We start from the raw sequence: 24,378 nt of genomic DNA on the forward strand, positions 1-24,378 counted from the left end.
CTCCCATGGGTTCACCTAATTCAGTGTTCTGATCTTCTAGGAAGCTGAGGGGTGGGTCGCAATGAGCAGCAGCGCTTCTTACATCTCATTGCACCTGATTTTCTACTGTAGACTGCCTCTGAAGCTGGGGTCTCCATTTTAGCTAACCATTCCCAAACATGAGTCAATCTTTTCCAGGGCTAGATTTGGGCGGGAGGGGGGCACACAATGTAGCGGACGGCTCTGCTCTTGTAAAGTTGGAGCAATAAGAAGAGGAATACGTGGGTGCTCCAGGTCATACACGGAATGTCTGGGCCAAGGGGGAATTCCAGGCAGCGGGGGCGCAGGATTATCGACAGAGGTGGGATCCTTTGGCCCTCGAGCTGCTCTTGGACTTCGTCCCTGGCCAGGCTAGCGACTGGGGCTGACGGGAGTTGGAAGCCAACGACGTCCGGGAGGGACACCGCTCCCCCATTCCTGAGCTTAGGGAAGGCTGCCTCGAGCGTTGGCCCGGCTGCCTACCCACTGCCGCCCTCCTGCGCCCCACAAGCTGCTCAGCTGGGCGCAGAAGTCGATCGCAGGCTCTAGGACCCGTCCGGCCCGCGGCTGCTTCCGCCGGTGCTGGCCGAGCGCGTGAGGGCAGGGCGCTGGAACCGGGGGCGGCCACCGCGGGCGTGACGCTCGGCCACCCCCACTGAGAAGGACGGAGCGCGCTCGTAACCTTCCGGGAACCATGCGCGGACGCCGGCGGGGCGCAGCTCAACGAGCAGGTGAGCTCAGCCCAGCGGGACCCCCTCCCTACGCAAACCCGCCCCTCGTGGGGGTGGGCGCTGAGAGCCCCATCCCCACGCTCGACGGGGGCTCCCCCCCCCCCCACATCTCCGCGGTGGAGATTTCTGTGATGGGGCCGCTTCAATATTATCCGGGGTTCCGACGTGCGCTTTCTGACGATGGGGAGACTCAGAAATGCCGACGGGGGGCGGGTGTTCAGCGCCTGTTGCGCTGCCATCCTCTGCGTGTTTCCCTAGTAGGAACCATGCAGTGTGTGTGTGTGTGCGTGCGTGTTTAAGTGAGAGACGTACATTGCAGCCGTGCCCGCCGTCGGGTTGATCGTATATTAAAAGTCTGCGCTTCACTCTTTTGAAGCGAGGGAACCATTGAGGACGGGGCGGGCTGGGCACTGCGGGGCGAGGCAGGTGACGTGAAACCACTTGCTGGCCGCAGGAGTCTGGCTTCTCTGCTTCTCCGTCTGTGGGACGCGGGACGGGGCGCAGGATCCCGGAGGCCCTAATCCGAGGCCTTTGCGAGGGAGTGGCGACGCTGTGCGTGCCTTCGATTTCTTGTTTTCTCTCCTCTTGAAAAAGCCCCGGACTCTCGTTTTCTTCGGCCAGGGGCTGGGGGAGGACAAGCCCCACACCTAGCAAACTGGACTTGGGGCCTGCATGCAGGTGTGTCTGTTGGAGATTCAGTGACGCATCCGCCCTGCTTAAGGAACGCGGTTAGGATGGCAGTTTTCCTGCCTTCCGAAAATGCGCGCGCATGCAAAGTTGCGGTGCTGCTTTTTTCTTCTTCTCGTTTTCCTCCCCTTCCTCCTTTCTTTCCACCCTTCCTGCAGCGTCTACGTTTCCGGGAGGGAGCCCTGCCTCTCCCTCGCTTCCTCTTCTCTCTCCATTCTTCTTGGCTTTTGCAGGACTTTGCCCAGGCGGGAGCTTTTCTCCTAACTGTTGCTTCCCGGATCTTGGAGGTGGCCCTTACACGCCCGATCTTCGGAGGGAAGGCAGTTTTGCAGACACGCACACACATATATTTCGTATTTGCTTCTGAATGACTGGAACACCGCTAGATGCTGATGATTTCTTTATTTTTGAGCATGTACAGAGTGTCCAGAATCACAGCAAAGTGTGAGCAGCTTTGAGCTTGACTCTTTAGTCCACTGATTTTTAAGTACAGTGGCTGTTACTTTAAACCTGATGTTTTGGACCACAACTCCCATCATCCTCAGCTGGCAGAGCTGATGGGTGTTTTTTTTTTTTTTTTTTTTTATAAGATTTTATTATTTTCCAATAAAAGAAAAAGAGAACAAAATACAACATCAACACATAACATAAACATCAATAAAAACACAATAAACATTAAACATAATCAACAATAAACATAATCAACATTCAAAACAATAACAACAATAAAAACATAAAAAATACAAACCTTAACCAATATATTTCTTTGAATATTTCTTGTTTCTAACTTCTCTATTTGGGGACTTCCCCCGTTCCCTCCACTGTCTTCAAAAAACATATACTTCTTCAAGGTAGCTTTATATATTGTTCAATTCACTTTTACCCAAATTTTAATTTACTTAGCTTTTACTTAGTCAAATATCTCAATAACTATGTATCTTATCTTAACAACCTATCTTAACATATTTTGACACATACATCTTTCACATAACAACAATTCCTCTTACCATTCATATCTAACACATATCTACCAAAGCCGATATTCTGTTTAATTCTGCTCAAATATTCAATTTAACTGATTTAACTAAATAGTCTTTAAATTTTTTCCACTCCTGCGACGCCTTCCCCTCCCTCTGGTCCCGGACTCTGACGGTCAGTTCTGCGAGTTCCATGTATTCCATCATCTTCATCTGCCATTCCTCCACCGTTGGTATCTCTTCACCTTTCCATGTTCTCGCCAATAAAATTCTAGCTGCTGTTGTGGCATACATGAAAAACACTCTATCCTGACTGGGTATCTCTTCATTGGTTATGCTCAGGAGAAATGCCTCTGGTTTCTTACAAAAGGTAACTTTCATTACCTTCTTAAGCTCATTATAAATCTTATCCCAGAAAGCACTTACCGCTGGGCACAACCACCACATATGAAAAAAGGTACCTTTCGCATGTTTACATTTCCAACATACATCTGACATTTTGGTATTCATCTTAGCAATCTTAACTGGTGTCAAGTACCATCTATAAACCATTTTCATTATGTTTTCTCTTAAACCATGACAAGCAGTAAATTTGATACCTTTTTGCCACAATCTCTCCCAGTCATCCATCATAATATTATGTCCTACATCTTTTGCCCAATCTATCATTGAGGATTTAACCAGTTCATCTTTTGTATGCCACTCTAGCAGAAGATTATACATTTTGGAAAGGTTTTTGAAGTTCGATTCTATCAGTTCTGTTTCCAGTTTTGATTTTTCTACTTGAAAACCAACTTTTTTGTCCATTTTAAATGTTTCATAAACCTGATAATAGTGCAGCCAGTCGGGGACCTGACTTTTTACTTGATCATAGCTTTTTAGCTTAAAGGAGTCCCCTTCCTGCTGCAATATGTCCATATATCTTAACCAGTTTGCAGACATATTCGGTCTCTTATATGCCTTGGCCTCCACTGGAGAGATCCATCTAGGAGTCTTTCTCTCTAACAAGTCTTTGTATCTAATCCAAACCTGATATAGGGATTTTCTCACAATATGAGACTTGAAAGTTCTGTGGATTTTAACCTTGTCATACCAAAGGTATGCATGCCAACCAAACATATTATCATGTCCCTCCAAGTCCAACACATCAACGTTCTCTAGTTTAAACCAATCCTTTAACCAGCAAAAGGCCGCAGCTTCAAAATAAAGCCTTAAGTCCGGCAGGGCAAAGCCTCCTCTGTCTTTAGAGTCTGTTAAAATCTCGGTTAGGTGCCGAGTCAATGGCGGACGGGAGTCCGACGGCTCCGTCCTCCGTTAGGCGATAGGGAGCTCCGTGCCTGCGCCACGGGTCCCTTAAAGCCACGGGAAGAGCGTCCCGTGGACCGACGGCTTCGTGGGTCCCAGACGTGCTGTCTCCGCTCCTGATTTACCCTCGTAAGGGGGAGAATCGGGCGAGCGGAGCCCCAGCACGGGACTGAAGAAGCGGCTGCCTGCGGAGGATCAAAGCAGCGATCCCGCCAGACCTGAGCACCCGGCACTTCCTACATAGAAACTTCCAAAGAAACTCTGTAAGTCAAAAATTTGGATTATTTTACAAGTTTAAAGAGCACTGCTTGCAGAGGAAACTCCAAAAGGAAGCCTGTTCCCTTGGAACTGTTTGCGCGAGCTTGGTAGCGCTAAAGGATCAAAGCCGCGGCTAACGGGAAAGTTTTGTGAACTCTGCCAAACTTTTTAAAAGTGATTTAAAAGTTGTTTAAAGTTTGTTTAAAGATTCCAAAACAGTTGATATGGCAAAAGAAGAAGCCCCTCACCCTCTGGATTAGGATTCCGGGTCAGTAGCGGGCTGGGATATATTGTTGCCATTTTTTCTTTGTTGGTGTTCCAATGTTACAGTGACTGTTTACCAGTGGAGATACTTTGACTCTCTTACAGCCAGATACAAGCTATTTTAAAGACTTGGTGGTTACACTGCAAGTGAGAAAACAGCTACTGGCTTGGGCTATTTAAAATAGACTCTTCTTGGCTTTAAGGAATTTACAATTCTGAAAAATCTGAACTCTTTGCCTAAAAGTTGGATTAATGGACTATTGTGGACTCCTGGCTCAGCAGCCTCTTTGTTCTCAGAAAGCTAGCTGCAGGCCACCTGGTGTTTACTTTTGGGACTGTTGGTCTTCTGCTGTGAATGTCTGAGATTGTTACTATAGCAACTGGAGTGACCTTGAGATTACAGTTACAGAGCCCACAAGGAATGGAACTTAGATCTAAAGGAACTGGCTCTGAAAAAAGGAAAGGCTCTGTTTCCTTAACTCTTCAGGAACAAATGGAGAAATTGGCTGCAAGTGTGGCAGAAATTGCAGAAGGCTTGAAAAGTGTCACCGAAGGGTTGAAGCAAACACAAGAATCGGTGAATGCTATTGGTGCATCAGTGAATACAACAGTTAACTCTGCAATAGAAAAGCTCCAAGTGGATATTAAGGCCGATATTAAAGCCTCCACCCAAACGCTAGAAAAATCGATTGGCCAAATCGAGGAAAACGTAAGAAAGAACAGAGACGAAATTAATAAAATTGGGCAGGAGGTGACCACGTTAAAAAAGGACTCGGAGGAAATTAAAGTGGTCAGAGAAAAAATAAAAAAGGTGGAGGAAAAATTGGACAATTTGGATTTGGAGCAGATCGAAAATATTGGAACACGACAGAGGACTGTGGAAGAGTCTCTTGCTTTTCTGCAACTACATCAGAGAGAAGGAAACCTAAGAATAAGGGGTCTTCCAGAATTGGAGGGGGAAGACCTGAAAGCCTATATTGTGAAACTATTCTCGACTTTTTGGGAGTTAGAAGAGGTAAACGTCTCAGCACGCATAGTGAAGGCCTTCAGATTTGGACCAAGAGGTTCCAGAGGAAAGAAAAGCACTAAAACAGTCAGTGACTGTTTGATTGTGCTACATGATAGACACGACAGAGACTACTTTCTGGATTTACACTACAGAAATAACCTGGTGGTACAGCAGAATAAAGTAATTTTTTACAAGGATATCCCCAGATTCTTTTTAGATAAAAGAGCTCCCTATAACGACCTGGTGACGGAGCTAAGAAGAAGAAAGATCTCCTTCAGTTGGGAATTTCCAGAAGGCCTGGCATTCACGTTTGAAGGGAAAAAGATAAGAATAAGGTCCTTGGCGGATAAGCAAAAGTTTTTGGACAAGCATCTGGAACATTTCAAAGGAACTCCATTGGATTCAGCACAGCTTTACAAGTTTCCAGAAGTATTTCCACCACCGCCGGGACCACCAGGACCAAGCCAAGATCCAGAACAAGATAAGAAAGGACAGGCAACTGGAGGAGAGGAATAAACAAAGAAATGGCGCTCAAGTTAATGACTTGGAACGTTCGGGGATTAAATCAGAGACCAAAGAGACGCAGAGTGTTTTACAGCATAGAAAAGAAGAATTTGGATATAATATGTCTACAGGAAACCCACATAGTTCGGCGTCACAGAAGATTGCTACAGAACAAAAAATTAGGCCAAGAGTTCATATCATCGGATAAGGTCAAGAAGAGAGGAGTAGTGATTTATGCAAAGGAGAAATATAGCCCAAGACAGCTATTTAAAGATGAAGAAGGGAGATACATCGCAATTGAAATTAATGTACAAGGCGAAAAATTTTTGATTCTGGGACTTTATGCACCAAATGATGGAAAGTCGATTTTTTACAAAAAAATCCATGATTTGCTGTTGGATTATTTGGACTATAAGGTAGTTTGCCTTGGAGATTTTAATGGGGCAGTTTCCACATTAATGGACAGATCTCAAAGAACAAAATTAACAAATGATGGGAAACTCCCAAAGACTTTTTTTTGAAATGGTGGACAATTTGAATTTGGTAGACTCTTGGAGATTAAAAAATCCCACAGAAACAGAGGCAACGTATTTCAGTGAATCTCAGCAGTCATGGTCGAGGATAGATTATATCTGGATCTCGAATGAATTGGCTCCAAAATTACAAAAAGCAGAAATCGGTCCTAAAACGCTTTCAGACCATAATCCGGTACAGGTAAACCTAAAAATGATTTCCAAGGATTCTTTCAGGTGGAGAATGGATGATGCATTGATGAGAGATACCAAGCTAGTAGAAAGAGCGGCGAAAAAGATGAAAGAATATTTTCAAATTAATTGGAATTCAGATGTGGAGAAAAGGATTGCCTGGGATGCAAGTAAGGCGGTAATGAGAGGATTCCTCATTAGTGAAAAGGCAAAAAAGAAGAAACAACAAAGTGCAGAGATGGAGAGACTGTTGAAACTAATCAAAGAAAAGGAAAAAGAACTAAGAGGACATCCCAGATGTGTTAAAATCCAAAAAGAAATCAAATACTTGCAATCCCAATACGCGAATATCATGAATCAAGACATCGAATGGAAAGTGAAAAGGATGAAACAAAGAACATTTGAATCTGCAAATAAATGTGGAAAACTACTAGCTTGGCAATTAAAGAAAAGACAAAAGGCAAATGTCATCAGTAAATTGGTAGTAAATGGAAAAAATGTAGAGAAACCGGAGGAAATCAGATGGTGCTTTCAGAGATTCTATAAACAACTGTACAAGGAGGAGAAGATAGATGAAGTAGAGATAGACCGATTTCTGGAGAAGAACGGATTGCAAAAGGTCCCAGAGGAAAAACTAACAATTCTCAACCACCCAATAACGACACAAGAAATAGAAGATGCAATAAACAATATGCAACTGGGGAAGGCTCCAGGACCGGATGGATTAACAGCAAAATATTACAAGATATTGAAAGACTGGCTATCACAGCCGTTAAGAGAAATTTGCAATAGAATACTAGAAGGAGATAGGGCACCAGAGACGTGGAAAGAAGCCTTTATCACACTGATCTTAAAACCAGATACTGATAAGACTCTAATGAAAAACTACCGTCCAATATCCCTTTTGAATGTGGATTATAAAATCTTTGCAAATGTTTTGGCTACAAGGTTGAAAAGAGTGTTGAAAGATCATATACATAGAGACCAAGCAGGTTTCTTGCCAGGAAGGCAAATAAGTAATAATACGAGAATCATTGTGGACATTTTAGAAAAATTGGAAAGAGACATAAACACAGATGCAGCACTATTGTTTGTTGATGCAGAGAAAGCTTTTGACAAAGTATCCTGGACATTTATGAAAAAGAATTTGGAAAAGATGGGAGTTGGAGAAAAATTCTTAAATGGCATTAAGGCCATTTACACAGAACAAAGAGCAAAAGTTATTGTAAACAGTGTGATATCGGAGGAGATTGAAGTAGAGAAAGGAACAAGACAAGGGTGCCCTATCTCCCCTTTACTTTTTATTACGGTCCTGGAAGTCCTTCTGAATATGATTCGGAAAGATAAACAGACAAAAGGAATTAAAGTGGGAGAGAAGGAATACAAATTACGTGCCTTCGCGGACGATTTGATGCTATCCCTGCAAGAACCAGAAGGCAGTGTCCCCAGAGCCTTGGAATTAATTGAACAATTCGGACTTGTTGCTGGCTTTAAATTAAATAAGCAGAAAACCAAAGTTTTAGGTAAAAATCTGAGTGCAGAACAGATCCAAAGAATTCAAGAAGCCACAGGCCTCAATTTTGTCAAATCTGTAAAATACCTAGGTATCAATCTCACAAACAAGAATTTGAACCTGTATAAGGATAATTATGAAAAATTGTGGATGGAGATAAAAAAAGATATGGAGATCTGGACAAGACTTAAACTGTCGTTAATGGGAAGAATAGCAGTGGTCAAAATGAATGTCCTACCAAGGATGCTGTTCTTATTCCAAGCCATACCAATTTTGGACAAACTAGACTGTTTTAAAAAATGGCAAAAGGACCTATCGAAATTTATATGGCAGGGCAAAAAGCCAAGAGCTGATGGGTGTTGTCTACAAAAGCATCTGGTTTTGGAGAGCCTTACATAGTGTGAAATGTTTTTAATTGGGCTTGTTGTATTGTTAGTATTGATTTTTATATTTGATGTGCCTTGGGATTGCTTGCTTTGCAAAAAGTGGGTGAAAATGAGTATGTAATAATATTACCAGATGCAAAGGGGGACATTCGTTTGCCTTCAGATCTGTAAACTTTGGCTGCAAGAGACGCTGCATTAGCTGAAACTTGGTTGTCATAGAGTTATTTCCCATGATCCCTTCCTGTCCTCACAACTTCCCTGTGAGGTGGGCTAGGTCGAGAGATGAAGGCTGAACCAAAGTCATGCCTGAACTTGGAAGCTGAGTGGAGATTGCAGCTCGGGGCTCTACACTGCCAGCCTCCTGGGACCTTATCAACATGGTTGGACTCGTGACTCCCACTATCCCTGATCAAGTGGGCCATCCCGGTTAGGGGCTGATGAGAGTTGTGTTATATGACAACATATAGAAGGCCACAGGCTTTCTCCTCCGTTCTGATTGGCATTCACTTTCCCACACAACTCTTAAGCCTTCCAGAGGAGTGGCTGTTGTAACAAAGACAGAGCCTTGCGGCACTTTTGATGGCGTAGCAGATTTGTGTGTGTGTGTGTGTGTCATTGTCTTTTGTGGACTAAAATCCAAGTGATCAAGTGCATGGCTAGCCTCGGTTCTCTCCACACTGCCTGCACCACATCTGCAGTCTGTGGCAAATGTAGACTGAGTTTGAATGTATGCACTGATCACTCGCAATAGGAGCATGTTACAGCATCACCAAAGGCCCAGGCTTTGGTTTGCTGATTTAACGCTCTGCGGTGGGAGAGAGAACCTAGGTTCCTATTGTGTCCTAGATTAATACAATCAAACTGGCAGAAAAGTTATAACTGAGCAATTATGGGAGTGGGTGTACTTACTGCAACAGTTAAGGACAGTGGTAAAGACCTTGTAAGCACTGGGTTAGGTTTTCTCTCAACGTCCTCCAGAAGTTAGTCTAAAGAGAGGGAGAACTCAGGTCCGGGGACTGAATGCCAAGTCTTTCTATCTGGTCCTCAGACTCTGCAGACCACACCCCACATACACCCCTGACTAGTTCGCACCCACCTTGCGTGTTTCTGCCTGGGTGAAATGTATCCTCAAACTTTCATAATGCCCCCTTGCTTCTTTATTGATTTTAAATATTTCTATATGACAATTAACTAAAGTTCCATAGCAGTTAATAGCAATTCGAGCAAAAATATAATTATAAGATTATAAAAAGTATATAATAAAACTGAAGAGCAGTACAGCAATCCAAATAGAACAGGCATAACAGTGTGGTTAATTTCCAAAGGCCAATTGAAGCAAAGGTAGTGTGAAGTCAGTAAAGAGAATTTTCCTAAGAAGGGAGTTGCATTAATATTCTGCTCCTGAGAGAGGATAATAGTTTTATTCTGTTCTATTTTCATAATTCTGTTTTATTATTTTTATGTTGTATTTTCCTGTACCACTTAAGAGTTTTTAAAATATTAAGTGGCTCAGAAATGTTTTTAAGCAGTTGTTCCCATTTTCGAGGCACTGCCCCCTCGGTGCCATAAACTCATTCCTAGTGCCCCCTACCCTATTGAAAGTATTGTTAAGAAAAGCCGTTTGCATGACCCACTAAGGAGGATAATAACACAATAAAATTCAAAAATTCAATTAAAACTATATTGTTTAATTAATTCAACAACACCGATGAACTTGCTCCAATGATACCAACTTTTCAAAGTCTCATAATCATTTAGCAAGAGTCTAGTTTACTAACTACTTCATGGTTTAGTAAATTCTTTATGGGATGCATGGGCTTGATGAAGTGATACCAGTTTCTCTGCTTTAAAGTCACATAGCAGGAATCTTAAACCACCATGTTTAGTAATCTCGTGTTGATTTCTTTGCTTGGAGAGAAGTTGGACAACCACCCTAAAACCACGTTACACTAAATTGGATGTTGAAAATGCAACAACAAGCTTCTGAACTACTTTCCATAGTGCAGGATAGCAGATCAGAAATTTCCTTCTGTACCCAGAACAATTGGTATGATTTCTTACAACTTTGGCTTCAGCTCAATGTCATTTTGTAGCTCAGTTTTTCGTCCACTGCCCCAGCTCCACTATATCCCAATGCAATGCTGTGGCGTTTAATTCTCCTAAAAATCTAAAGTCATACTGGAAGCATAAACAGGAATGTGATTCAAGGTCTGTTCCTGAGTTAAGGTTCACTTAAGAATTTACCGGTATATTAGATTTCCGTAATGGTCAGGCACAAAGGAAATTTTTGAGGTTCCTATGACAATTATGGGGTGGTGTGTGTGTGTGTGTGTGTGTGTGTGTGTGTGTGTGTGTTTAACCTATACATAAATCATTACATTTCTTGCCATAACAATATAAAGATCATATACCCAATGGTTGGGGTATAAATAATAAAAGTATTATAATCATCATCAAAGTTCAAAAGCCTCTGGTTTTCACTGCTGGTCTCCCCCCCCCCCATCCCACCCCCATGCTGGATCACACACCAAAGAAAAACTACTGTAAGGCTGCAATCCTAAACTTATTTACAGTTGAGTATGTCCCACTGAAATACTTGGTGCTTACTTCCAAGAAAACCTCTGCAGCACTGTGTTGTGTCCTTTCAGTGCTGGATTTACATATAAGCTAAACAAGCTATAGCTTAGGGCCCCACTCTCTTGGGGGGGACCCTAAAAATTTTAAAGAAAAAAAAACTGGATGTACATTTCCATAATAAAAGAAAAAAACAAATACAGTGGTATCTCGGGTTACAGACGCTTCAGGTTACAGACTCCGCTAACCCAGGTTAAGAACTTTCCTTCAGGATGAGAACAGAAATCATGTGGTGGTGGCGCGGCGGCAGCGGGAGGTCCCATTAGCTAAAGTGGTGCTTCAGGTTAAGAACAGTTTCAGGTTAAGAACAGAGCTCCAGAACGAATTAAGTTCTTAACCCGAGGTACTACTGTAAAATAAAACCTACATACAGCAACAGTGTTTTGTTTTGTATTGTGTTGTGTAGGCTCCTATGATGTAAGTAACGGGACCCCAATCATTTTAAGTTAGAGCTTAATACAGATGTCGGCAACCTCCGGCCCACGAAGGCCGTTTTACCGGCCCATGCGCTGCCTGCCAACTGAGCCGCTCGCTCGGCAAGCCCTCCCCCCCACCGCGCTAAAGCAGCGCAGCGCGGGGACTTGTCGACCGGTGCTGGAAATCACGTCTGTGCATGTTCGTGGCGTCGCACATGCGCAGCGCGATGCCAGAAATCGTGTCTGTGCATGTCCAGATGATTTTCGGTATCACAGACATGCGCAGACGCGATTTCCGGCATCGCACTGCACATGTCCGGCCCACGGACATTCTCCGTGGGCTTGATCTGGCCCATGGCTGGATAACCTTGCCGACGCCTGGCTTAATCATTATTTCACTATTAATATACTTCTTCTTAATTGTATTTCACTATTAATAGACTTCTTAATTGTGTTTCAGTTTAACAATTACTTTGATAAAATACATATTTTGTTATGTGCAAATGGCTTAAGATACTTATTAGATCCATAAATTATCATACAGCATATATTCAACACAAAAAGCAGTGACAATTTGTTGTTGACAAAGGACAGCTGGACATATAAAGGGCCCCATTACCTTCAGTAGCTTAGGGCCTCATCAAACCTAAATCCAGCCCTGTGTCCTTTATTGAACAACAACTCCTAATCAAATATTTAAGTTCAAGGGTTTTTGACTACAGAACCACTTTGAAATACTTATGCTTCACCTCAAGCACTCTAAATTGGATCCCAGAAGCCATATCACTACCAAGCACTGCCTGTGTTTCTAAGCATAATTTCATATTTTTACCTCTGTGAGGACTAGAAACATGCATGCATTTTTCTCTGAGAATGCTTGTGTTTTCCACTAGGCACACATGTCACACTTGCCTTCTATAGCTCCATTTTCTTCTACACTCACCTCATGGTTTTTTCTCATGAGAGATTCCTTTCATTAACCTCGCTGCTCTTCAAGAGTTGGTTTTTCAAAGCATGGGTGGAAAAGACGGTTGTGAATGAAAACGAATAAAACGCCAGAGGCAAGCTTTTGTGACCTACAGAGTTCTTCAAGCTTAGATGTTCAGAGCCAAGAACTTACACCACACTCTCCTGCAATTGCTAGCTAGAGCATCTACCAAGCCTGACCTACTGAACAAGGAAGCAGGAAGTTATTTTATTTCTTTATCATTTTATTATGGAGGTACCTAGCTCACCTTCCAGATAAGCCCAAAGTGCAGCTTACTGTTAAGATCAAAGAAATAAAAAGCATTAAAATGCATATACTCTAAAAGCAGAATGTTTTTTTAAAAATGCAATTTAATCATTATTAATGACTCTTCCACCTTTCCCCCACATTTTATCCTAGCAACAAGGTAGGTTAGGCAGAGGGACGAACTGCATTAATCACCTTGTAGATATTGAGTGCTTGCTGGTGAAAGACTGAGTTACAAAAATGCTCCCAGAGTAGCCGAGGGCCGCATACTCTCGTGGAGAACCTCATGGGGGCCGCATTACAGCACTGGGCAGGGCGAAGGGGGAAAGCTGGGTGGATCAGTGGTTCTGGATTAGCATTGCATTCAGCTAAGTACTACTCAGAGGAGATCCATTGGAATCAATAGACCTAAGTTGGTTGTGCTCATTAACTTCAGTGGGTCTACTCTGAGTAAGGCCAGCATTGGCTACAACCCCAAAGGAGACTGCATTCCAACTGCACAAAAATTGGAGAGTATCTATGCCCGCATAATATGCCTCTTTTCGTCCTGCATTCAGGCATTATCAGAATTTGATGACACATTTCACCTGGCGTAAGCACTTAAAGGGGGTGCGGCCTGAGAAGAGTCCTGAAGGCTAGATAGTGAGACTTGAAGGGGCCTGAGGTTCCCCATTGCTGTGCTTGGGGAATATACCAAGTAGGGTCTGTGTGTGCCCCCACCTGTATACCTGCTTGTTTATGGTGTTATTTCAAGCATCCAGACAAACTGGAACAGGCCCTCCAGTCCTTGTTTGCTATGACTAAGTTTCATTTGTACCACACCCTTCCTCTAAGGACACCAGGGTTCTTCCCAATTGCTCCACATCCGTGTTTTTAAAAAATTATTTTCTTCATGGGATATACGCATTGCCTATACCAGAGCCTCTGTGGTGGGCAACTTAACGACAGCACACAGAATTCCCAAATAGGAAATTTAAAACATACTGGTGACTTGTCCTCTTATGCAGGGCTTACGTTTCAGACCCCGTGTGCATAAGTGAAATTGCCTAAACTGGGGGACACCTTCTAAATATCCTTTAAATGCCCTTTCTGCCGCTCTCCAATCCAGATCAAAAATACTGTACCAAAAATATCCACAACTGTAATGGAAGCTCTGGGGCTGGCTGGAGACTGGACCAGATGGGCCATTGACCTGATCCAACAAGCTCTTCTTATGTTCTTATGGAGGTGAAGGAGGAGGAAATGTCATCTGGCCTAAGGTCACCTGGAGCTCTTCCTGAGGATTCAAACCCATCTCTCTCCAGTCAAGAGTGTGACATTCATCCCATTATACTATGCTTCCCATCTACATCAACCTTAGGGAACTATTTGTCCCCAAACCTTTCACCGATGACATTTGATGGGTTGGTGGGGCTGCCCACCTATCCATCACTTGATGTTGTATGACACGAGGTCATCCTATCCCAGCCAAAAGTGGCACACCATGTATTTGGCACCAAATTTAAATTGCGGCGAGTGACAGGTATGCTTTATTTTAGACGTGGTCTTTAACTAGGACCAGTGGGTTGCTGTAAATTAGTTTGTTTGGGTCACACAGTTGGGTTTGGCCTCTTCTGGCCGTGCACCCTAACACTTCCTCTTATTGTTCTTCTCAGTTTGTCATGCTGTAATTTCCTGCACAGTCTTTATTAATTTTTTTCTTTGCTGTGTCCTTTCTTTTTGTACATTTCACATTTCCCCCTGTCTCCCCACACCACCACCCCAGGTTTTGTATTAGCAACAGCTTCTGTGTAAGAAAAAGGTTTGAAGTGCCACTCAGCCTAACTGTTTTTATTATTTTAAGTATTTTATAAAATACTGCTTATTTACAGTATTCATGGCCCATTGAATAGAACTGAAACAGGGATGTCTGTGTCAGAAAGGAAATGGCTCCCTTCTCAAACCCCCAGTTGAGATCCCTCAATTCCCTGGAAGTCCCCAGCAGCTTCTATTGCCTCCCATCCTTCAAAGACCCCAAGCAGCACCACCATAGAAATGGACCGGGGCAGGGGGACTTTTGAAAGCAATTGATGATGGGGGGGATTAGCACAGTATTACCTTGGAGAAAGATCCTCCCCTTCTTCCAGGCTTATTTCCAAGATTTCATCTTCGGCGAAATCAAATGGTGTGCATGCGTGGTGTCTTGTGATTGATTATGCGAGGCGGGTCTTACCTGCCCCCCCCCCATATTTTATTCAAGTTGACACCCCTGCCAACTTCTCTCTGCCACGGTTTCTTTCTGCTTACTAAACCCTGTTACCTCTTCAGCTTTCGACACCTCCCCCTAAATCTTCTCCCTCTGACCACTTATCGTCATCCCATCACCAATCCCCGGGCTCTAAGCCTTTTTCCCTTGGGAATACCCCAGCTGAATCCTCCCACCATTCCTCTGTGTCCAGCCAGTCCATGACATCAAGGGAGCATGAGCATGGCCAGGATTTATGTTAACTGGGCAGGATTTATGTTGGGGGTGGGGTAGAACAAAGCTATTTGCGACACGATTGGTCAGTTAGTTAACTATTGTTATTTATTTACTTCATTTGGGGCGGCAGCTGCACCCTGTCTCCCCAGCCATGCCCATGCGAGGGGCCGATGCTTTTGAATTAATTCTCCAGCAGCCCAGTCGTCCTCGGGGGGCCACCAAACACTTGGAGGACCTATGCAGAGTGAGGAACAGGTGTTAATGATGATGATCCCTGGCCCTGCTTCTCATTAGACATGCACGATTACAGCTCAAGAGGAGGTTGGACCAAATTAATATTGTTCTGCAAAATGGCTTTTATCAGGAGTAATTAACCTCCGAACGACCACTTTATCTGCTTAAAAGCAGCTATAAGCATATCTCTGCCATTTCTCTGTAAACGAAACAGAGGAGCAAAGACAATGTCCATTAGCTTTGTTAGGTTAGCAGCTGATGAGCTACCAAGAAGCACTTAACTTAATGGAAAATCTCCCGCCCACCTTACCTTGATTTGGAGGGTTTTAGGTATTTGCTAGGGTGCTCCCGACACAGAAACCTTGTCAGCTCATTTGTTTAAGAAATTACTCTATTGAAGATGGAGAGCTTTTTAATGCAACGGTGGCTCCAGCATGGTTTAGTGTTGCAAGGATGAACCACTGTAAATCTGATGTTGCACTCTGCTCCCTCCCCTCTTTTCCTTCACGTTCATAGTAGAATAACCACAGTGTAATGTTACATCCAAACCATCAATTGTGGTTAATTTTAACTGTGGTTCGTTTGAAACAAGCCAGCTTCTCAGACTCTGCTTTGAAGTTGATTCATTTTAACACACCATTGTTGTTGCTGTTGTTATCAGACTGCAAAGTAAAAAAATTATAGATCTGTTTGCCAGCACCAAAAAAAATCCATTCAAGATGTGGATCCTCATAGATCTTCATGATATTTATATGAGATGAGAGAGCAAAACCACCAGCAAATCATCAAATGCATCTCTGAACCTAGCATTGTCCTTTGTTTGTTTGTTTGTTTGTTTGTTTGATTATACTGATTGATTTAGCCCTCCAAAAGGTACCATGGTGCAGCCTACATCACTTACAACAAAGCACCGTAATTATAATAAAACCATTTTAAATAACCAACAATTTAAATAAAACACATTAAACAGTGATTGCAAAAGCTATTATTAGGACTGGACTACAAATAATACTTCAGCTTCAGGTTCCAAATGCATGGACAAACTCTACAATTCTATGAAAAAATGCCTGGAACCAGTTTCTCAATAACCTTTGCAATGGGAGCAGGTGAAATATCCTTTGGGGTAGAATTCTGGTCTTTGGGGCTGCCACTGAGAAAGCCTGGTCTTGTGTCACTGCCTTCCCATTTGATGATGGTTTTGAGGGGACCCTTGTAAAATTATGAGGATGAATAAAAATCCAGGGAGGGGGTGACTCAGATGTCCTCAAAAGCGTCATTGTGCCCACAGACACCACATTGGTAGCTTGGGTTCTAATCACTACCCCACGCTACCATTCAGCAAGCAGCAGTGCAGTGGACAGGAATTGGAGAGGTGGGGAAGAGTGTCCACTGGCAGAAGGGCTATTCCAAAGCTCCTCCCCTCTGCCCCCCCCCCCAAACCTAAACAGTGAGCAAGTTCTACTTAAGCACAGCCATCTGGAATTGCTCGTGGATAATGTTTCTTTCTTTCTTTTTCCTGAATGCGCCTTGGCTTGTCTGCTCTTTCTCCATTGCCAGTGCTAAGCCGTTCACTGTTTATGCACTTCAAACATGTTGGCTGTTTTGGGTTATGCTGGATTCATCATCGGTTGTGCAAACCGGCAGCGACTTTTGGCTTCTGTTTCCAGACGCACCATAGTACCATTAGCAGTTGCAAAATTGGTGGGGTTGGAGGTGGAAAGAACGCAATGGCATTTCTTAACTGGGTGAGTTCTCTCATCAGGGCCTCATTTAACGGGCATAACTGGCCTGAAGGACAGGGTTCACTTTTGCTACCTCCCAACATCTTCGAGTCTATGGGGTAAATCATTGACAGGGGCAAAAGATTCAGGGGTTAACACACACACACACACACACACACACACACACAATGATGTAGTCATATTGAAGCTCGGCAGAGTTTATTGTCTGAGCTTGCAAAAGTTTAATCCAGAGATGATGAAACAGGTGTTCAGTCTGCTCTGCAGATGATTGTGTTCCCCCATAGCTTTGTAGTCTTGGGAATCATAGAATCACAGAATTGTAGAGTTGGAAGGGACCTCAAGAGTCATCTAGTCCAACCCTCTGCAATGCAGCCTCTGCTTAAAAAACTCCAAGGAAGGAGAGTCCACCACCTCCTAAAGGCTGCTCCATTGTCAAACAGCTCTTAGTGTCAGAAAGTCCTTCCTGTCAGAAAGTCCTTCCTGATGTTTAGTCATAATATCCTTGTCACTTGAATCCAAAGTCAGGGTGGACCAGAAGTCTAAATAAATACAGTCAGAAGCTCTCTCTTGATCTTCTTCCTTTTTTTGCTTGACAACTGAGAGTGAGTGACTGAATCCCAGGTAACCTTTGTGACGACCGAGTTTAACAAAGTGCTTTAAATGTTGGCACACAGCCAGATTGCTAATGCTGGGCGTTGTTCTTAAGCGTAATGATTACTGGCTAGTTCACGTTCAAAGATCCTGATTGCTTAAACAGCTCCTTCTAACCTAGCTGGTTTAAGGCTGAACCTTCACTTCTAGTCTAGGGAAGGCAGAGTTGGAAACGGGCAGAGCAAGGTGTATTATTGGATCTTGGGTTCAATCAGACAGCTGCACAGAACTATTGCTGAATGTGCTGCGGAAGGGCTGTAGCTCTGGGACAGCATCTGTGTTGCATGCAGAAGGTCCCTGGTTTGATCCTTAGCATCTCCCAGTAGGGCTGGAAAGGACTCCAATGCTTGCCCTACTAATAGTTCTTGTTGGCATCTGTCTATCTTGAGAGACAATGGAGTGTTAGCAGCACCAAAGTGGCCTCCATGGGGCACAAGTGTATGGAGGCCCTGGGCTGCTCAAACAACAAGATTTCTGTCTCAACCTTGCTGATGTGGCCCAAAGAAAGCAGAGCAATATGTTTGGCACCAGCCTGGCAGCAGGAGTTGCCAGAAGGTGTACAAGGCGCCATCCAACTGTCTTAAGGACTCCACTCTGGGTTTGTGTAGGATTTACTCCTTAGCCTTCTCCCAAAGATATCCCCTCACTTCCCTCTACAGCACATGCAGAAACAGCCTTCTTGGCTGTTGGACCTACTATTGGTCTTGTCTGCTCAATCTGCCAGAGCCTGCAGGGCAAGTTCCAAACTCACCGAGAGTTTGAGACCCATCAGCTACCCTCACCTGGTTTAGCCAGCCAGCCAAAGCCATTCCTGGGGCGTGGCTGCTGCCGCATGCCGACAGCTTCTAGGAGCCACAGGTGAGAGCTGAGTGCATGGTGGGGACCAAAGGTGGACAAACTACCCCAGAAGGAGCGCACCATGTCATGACTTAGGTTCATGAGTTTCAGTGAGTCTACTCTGAGTAGGATTTAGTTGGATTGAACCTCGGGACAGCCACTGTCAGTCAGTGTGGGCAACAGTTAATTCACTAGTGGTATGGCTCAGTTTAAGGACAGGTTCTTCCATTGCTATGCTCTGCTTCATCTATATGCAGGGGAGGGCTTCATTCAGTGGCAGAGTAACTGCTTTGCATGCAGAAGATTCTAGGTTCAAATTTGAGCAACCCCAGGTTGGGCTGGGAGACAACTCTGCCTGAAGCCCTGCACAGCCTCAGCTAGTCAAGTAGTTTCCTATACTAATGTGGTGTTTGTTTATACTCTTACATTCAAGTTCAAAATGTTGTAGATCTTGTCTGGCATCTGAGCACCATACTTGGGTGGAAGATGTGGGATGTAAATTATTACCGGAGGGACTAGTAACAAAATGTCCTTGTACACAATTTCTACCAGGTACTTTCCCAGGGTGCTCCATTCAAATCTCCCTTCCCCTCTTGCTCACTGATCATGTTCAGCCCTTGCTTGGCTGTTTTGCAATTAAAAAAAAACAAACTTCTGTGAATGCTTATTGATACCTCCCTCTTATGAGTGGATGGTGCTGTTTTGGCTGTCCAGAGCATTGGCACTCACAACAAAATGTAAAAAAATAGAGTGCATTTATAGATAAATGAGTATATTGTTCTTGCATTGGTTTTCTTTTATTTTAATGGTGTTTCGTGCACCATTTTCGTGGCCTCCAACATTTCACAGGTATAAAATCAATGATACCCACATTCCCAAAGCCCCCTGCTCGAGAGAAGGGAGAGAAACATTATTTGTTTAATATAAATCACTTTTAAGTCATGAGATCTGAAACACGGCAGTCCTTTGAAATCAGCACTTCTCATAATTTTGCCATGTACTTGTTCAACCAAAAAATGTGTTAATAGTTGGAAAGTGAAGGTAAAAATGAACATATTCATGAAAATAATATACAAAACTATATTCAGCACAATTGCATGTAAGGGACAGAATTGTGTGTCTCAGTGCAAAATGCTGGTGAATTTTTGACAGGTCTTAAAAATTGGAAAGTGGTAGAAATCCCATGCACCAATGGTGGAAAAAACGAGATGCTGAGAGACTGTGAAATTGATAGATTTCTCCATCCCTTCGTGGAGCACATGCCTAGGAACTTCTTAGCTACGATTCACACAAATGCAGCACCAACAAGCAAACTGGAATTATCCTGCATTCATAGTTTTCCATCAGCTCTCCCTTTATAGCCCTTAAGATGTGCCTCCTCTCTGTTATATTCCCATCTTTAAACAGTGGGTTGATGGCTATTCCAGGAGGAGCAACTAGTGTTGGGTGTTTAGCTAAAGTATATTTACCTTAGCTAGCTAATTAGCAGATGTGCAATTAGTTACCTCTGAGGAAGTGCCAAGCCTGTGGTAGTTTTTGAAGGTGGCAGCAGCAGCTGCTGCTGTTATCAGTGGGGGTGCCTCTCCAAACTCTCCAACTTCCTTCAGATCCCTCTCCAAAATTCGCATTTTCCACAGAGCCTTGATTTATTTATTTACAGTGGAACCTTGGTTTTCAGACACCATAAACCCAGAAGTAAATGTTTCCGTTTTCGAACTTCAACTTCAGAGGCAGCTTCCGTATTGAGTTTTTCATATTTTTTCCCGTTTTGAGGCTTCTGTATTGAGTTTTCGGTTTTCAAACATTTCAGAACTCGAATGGTCTTCCGGAAAGGATTACATTCGAAAACTGAGGTTCCACTGTATTTATTTTTTAAATTAAAGTACTTCCGTCCTGTTTTTCCCAGCGCAAAAAAAAAATTCAGGCAGCTTTGCAGAGTTCAAAAGAGGTTGCCAATGTGGGTCCCATCCAGATGTTTTCAGACTCCCAAATTCCACCAGCCCCAGCCAACATGGCTGAGGGTCAGGGATGATGGGAGTGGAAGGTAAGAATAAAAGAAAAAAAATATTTGGCCTGATTTGAACTACTCAGACCAGTGTGAAGTGAAGCAAAGTGCAGGTGTGCTTCTGAATTCATGCTTCTCTGGATTTTGCAATGCATCTCTACTGCCAAAAGCTGTGTGCACAAATGTGTATCAGTGAAAAGTGAGCACACACAAAATGCACATATTAGTGAAAATTATGCAGAAAAATACATTAAGTTGAAGAAAATGGCTTGCAAAAATTACCTAACTGATATGGGATGGAGGGGGTAAGATTTTTCATTGTAAATGATGTCATTTTAATTTTTTTCTTGCTCCTCCTTTCTTTCTCCAGGTCTCATTTTAAACTCAGATATTTGGAAGGAACCCAAACTGGAGCCATTCCTGGACTTTGTTCCTTGATTTATGGAAGATATGTTCTGAATTGCCCACCCACACCCCATCCCCGTGCCCAGATCAAGGGGCCCCAGCATTGTAACAGGATGGCCCACTCCAGGTCGAATGGATCTCACTATGCTTTGACAGCAATAGGGTTGGGGATGCTTGTTCTTGGGATCATTATGGCCGTCTGGAACATGGTCCCGGGATTTGGCCCAAGTGGGAAGCCACACTCAGTTGGAAACAGCAGCAAGCCAGACGGTGGTCGAGGAAATACGTATAAAAGCAATACATTTTCGGTGGCTTACGTCCTGGCTGGTGCTGGGGTCTTGCTCTTGCTTTTCTCCATTTGTTTGGGTGTCCGTGACCGAATGAGGCAAAGGGAAAGTGACAGCATCTCTAGGATACGACAGCAAGTCTCGGTTGAGCATCAGCCACAGGAAGATAGGTGAGAAGATTGTCGCAAGACCAGATACGATCAGGCCTTGCAAGCAAATTATTGATATATGGGATGGAGAGCTTGTGGCTCTCCAGATGTTGGCTACAATTCCCATCAGCCCCATCCAGCATGACTAGTGGTCAGGGGTGATGGGAACTACTTTCTCCAAAAAAAAAAGCAGGGTGGCTTTGTTGGGGGGGGGAATAAGGTGGGGTGCTACAGGGGTCAAGAGTGAGAGAAGGCAAGAGGGAGAGGGAGAAGGAAAGACACGCACACATTGGATCCCCTAACCAATCTTGAAATTAATTATTTTTCACAGGTCCCCTCCCCCAATCTCATCCAATCACAGGTCCCATCTTTCTCCATTGGCTGAACCATAAAAATGGCATGTTTCTGTGGCACCAAGCCTCAAAGTTCCAGTCAAATCATATCACCTCTGTATTCACAGATGGAACCAGAGAATTGTAGAGTTGGAAAGGGGCCACAAGGATCACCTAGTCCAACCTTCTGCAATGCAGGAATCTTTTTGCCCAACATGGGGCTTGAAACCATGACTCTGAGATTAAGAATCTCATGTTCTACCAATGGAGCTATCCACTTGCCCATGTGTTCTGTGACTTGGTAGCTTTGTTCTCATCTTCTTATGTTAAAAAAAGGAAAAGCTCCATGAGGATCTTTGCCTCGGGCCCATGTTTTTGTGGTGCTGGCGAACAGTAGAACTGCAGGGTTTTTTATACAGTCTTAATAGTGTAAGGCTTAGTACATTAGTGAGACGTGCTGGATAAAAAATACTTTAAATAAAATAAATACCAGCCAGTGAGTTTTCTGGCTTTTGGGATATTGTAACCTAAAGTGCTAAAGTGAGGCAATGATGACTTCTAATTCTCCCTCTGCAGTCAAGAAGAGGACGACGAGACACCCTCTCGCTACTCTGTGCCCAGTTACGAAGAGGTCATGAACACAGGGCACCCTGAGCTGAGTGACATAGACAGAAGTGCAAGGATCAGTATGTCTCTGCCCTCCTACGAATCTCTCACCGGGATTGATGAAACCACACCAACCAGGCCCATTGCTGCCGCCGAAGAAAGGCCCAACATTGAACGTCAGCCCAGCAGACACAGTTCCCGCCTGAGCAAAAGACTCAAACCCTTGAAAGTCCGGAGGATCATGTCCGAAAAGCTACACTTAAAAAACCTCAACTTAGACCTCCCTGCTGGAAATAACACGGGGCGGATAACAATAGAGCCTCTGACCCCTCCGCCCCAGTACGATGAGGTTCCCAATAAGCACACAGAGAACCGGGAAGAGACTTGAGGCAACTGTGTGGACTGCTGACTAAAAACAATTAATAACTTGATTTCTGCGGCAATGTCAAGTTTGTGGCTTTATAAAAAGCCAGGGCGAACCACACACCTATTTTGGTGACTCTTTGAATGAGGTGGATCAGTCTGGGACACAACAAGCTAGATCCTGGGTCTTGTGTCAAATGTTTCCCCATTTTAAAAAATAATTTCCTTGTGCATATAATACTAGTCTGCCAGAGAGAGGATTCTTGCCTAAGCTTCTTTTTGACATGCTAGAGGTTTTTTATATGTAGGATTTTATTTTATTTTCTCTTGGCATGAGAGCCTTGTCCTGAAGTGAAGCCAGGCGACAGGTCTGCTGCCTTGGTGAGAACAAAGCACAAATGAATCCTCTTATGTCTAATGTAATGAAATTCAGATCTGGTCAGTGGGCTGGATCCTTTTCAGCCCCACTGCCTGTGGAGGAAATTGTGACAGGAGGGAGAGGCTGCCCACTTGTCAATCACGTGACATCACAAAATATGCCTAGTGAGGACAGGTGGGTATGGCTTGACTTTAACTGCCCCACGGGCCAAATGAGGAGGTCTCATGTGACTACCTTAGTCTGGGCTGGGGGTTTCCCAGCCCTGCACCAAGATGCACCTGAATTTTAGCAATAGGGAGCTTATATGTATATATATAAATTATGACACATTTTTGTATGCCTCTTTTGGCAGTCATTTTTAATGATTTCTCCAGATGCTTGACATGGTTACATCTTTACTTTGGCAGTTTCTGTTCACTGAGATATCAAAGGCTCTCTTTTCACCAGATTTTAGATTATGTGCAGTATGCACAGGTGCCATATATATCTATACATCACAGAGAAATAAAATGTTACGGAGACAGAGGGAAGTTTACTGCTGCTAAAGGAGTAATCTTTAGTGCCCCCCCCCCAAAGCAACCAAAGAAAATTCAGGTTCCCACAGGAAGATGACAGTCTGATTTTCTAACACACAGCCTTTTTGAATTTTTTAGCTACTGTATTGTAAATAAGAATTTTTTTCCAGTATGTAATATGTCAGAGTTGGGATGCTGTGGGTTATTAAAAAAAGAATGTGTGTGATGTGTGTGTTGTCTAACCTGGAGTTTCTTTTAGCAATGTGTAAGGGCATCACACATTGTGCAAAGTACAATAATAAGCATGTGCTCCTACAGTCCCTGATTTTCTGGTCTCTGCCCCAATATAGCACCCTTTATTTTATTTTATTTTTATTACGGGTGTGAATTGGTCAGAATCATCATTTCCTCACCTTCCCCCAAGTTTAGTCCTCTATCTTTCCTGGTGGTTAAATCTCTGAGGCTGGAGGGAGAGGCTGTATTCTGGGCCTCATGCACATAAACACTAAGGCACAGTTTGCCATTTTTCATGCTGCTCCTGAAGAAGCTATAATATTTTTGCTTTTTGGTCTCATACTGTAGAGCGGATGGGGGGGGGCATATCCCTCCAGATGTTCTTGCACCCTATCTCCCACCAGCACAACCAGTGGTTTGGAAAGTTGGGAAAAGTGGTTCCAGCAATAGCTGGAACTACAAAAGTTCCCCATCCCTGCAGTGGGACAATTAATTCCCCCCCCCCACATGTTTTAAAACACCCTTTTGGCTTTTAAGC

General features: G+C 43.6%; 1 protein-coding gene across 1 annotated transcript; it reads left to right on the top strand.

The window, feature by feature from the left end:
• Nucleotides 1-621: 621 nt before the first annotated feature.
• TMEM51 (transmembrane protein 51) lies at nt 622-23,762 on the top strand. Its single transcript, XM_033156494.1, has 3 exons — nt 622-749; nt 20,941-21,432; nt 22,320-23,762. The coding sequence occupies exons 2-3, from the start codon at nt 21,089-21,091 to the stop codon at nt 22,735-22,737; spliced, it is 762 nt and encodes a 253-aa protein (XP_033012385.1). The 5' UTR covers nt 622-749; nt 20,941-21,088; the 3' UTR covers nt 22,738-23,762.
• Nucleotides 23,763-24,378: the final 616 nt, after the last annotated feature.

Source organism: Lacerta agilis, chromosome 8 (genome assembly GCF_009819535.1).
Source record: "Lacerta agilis isolate rLacAgi1 chromosome 8, rLacAgi1.pri, whole genome shotgun sequence".
Taxonomy (NCBI): domain Eukaryota; kingdom Metazoa; phylum Chordata; class Lepidosauria; order Squamata; family Lacertidae; genus Lacerta; species Lacerta agilis.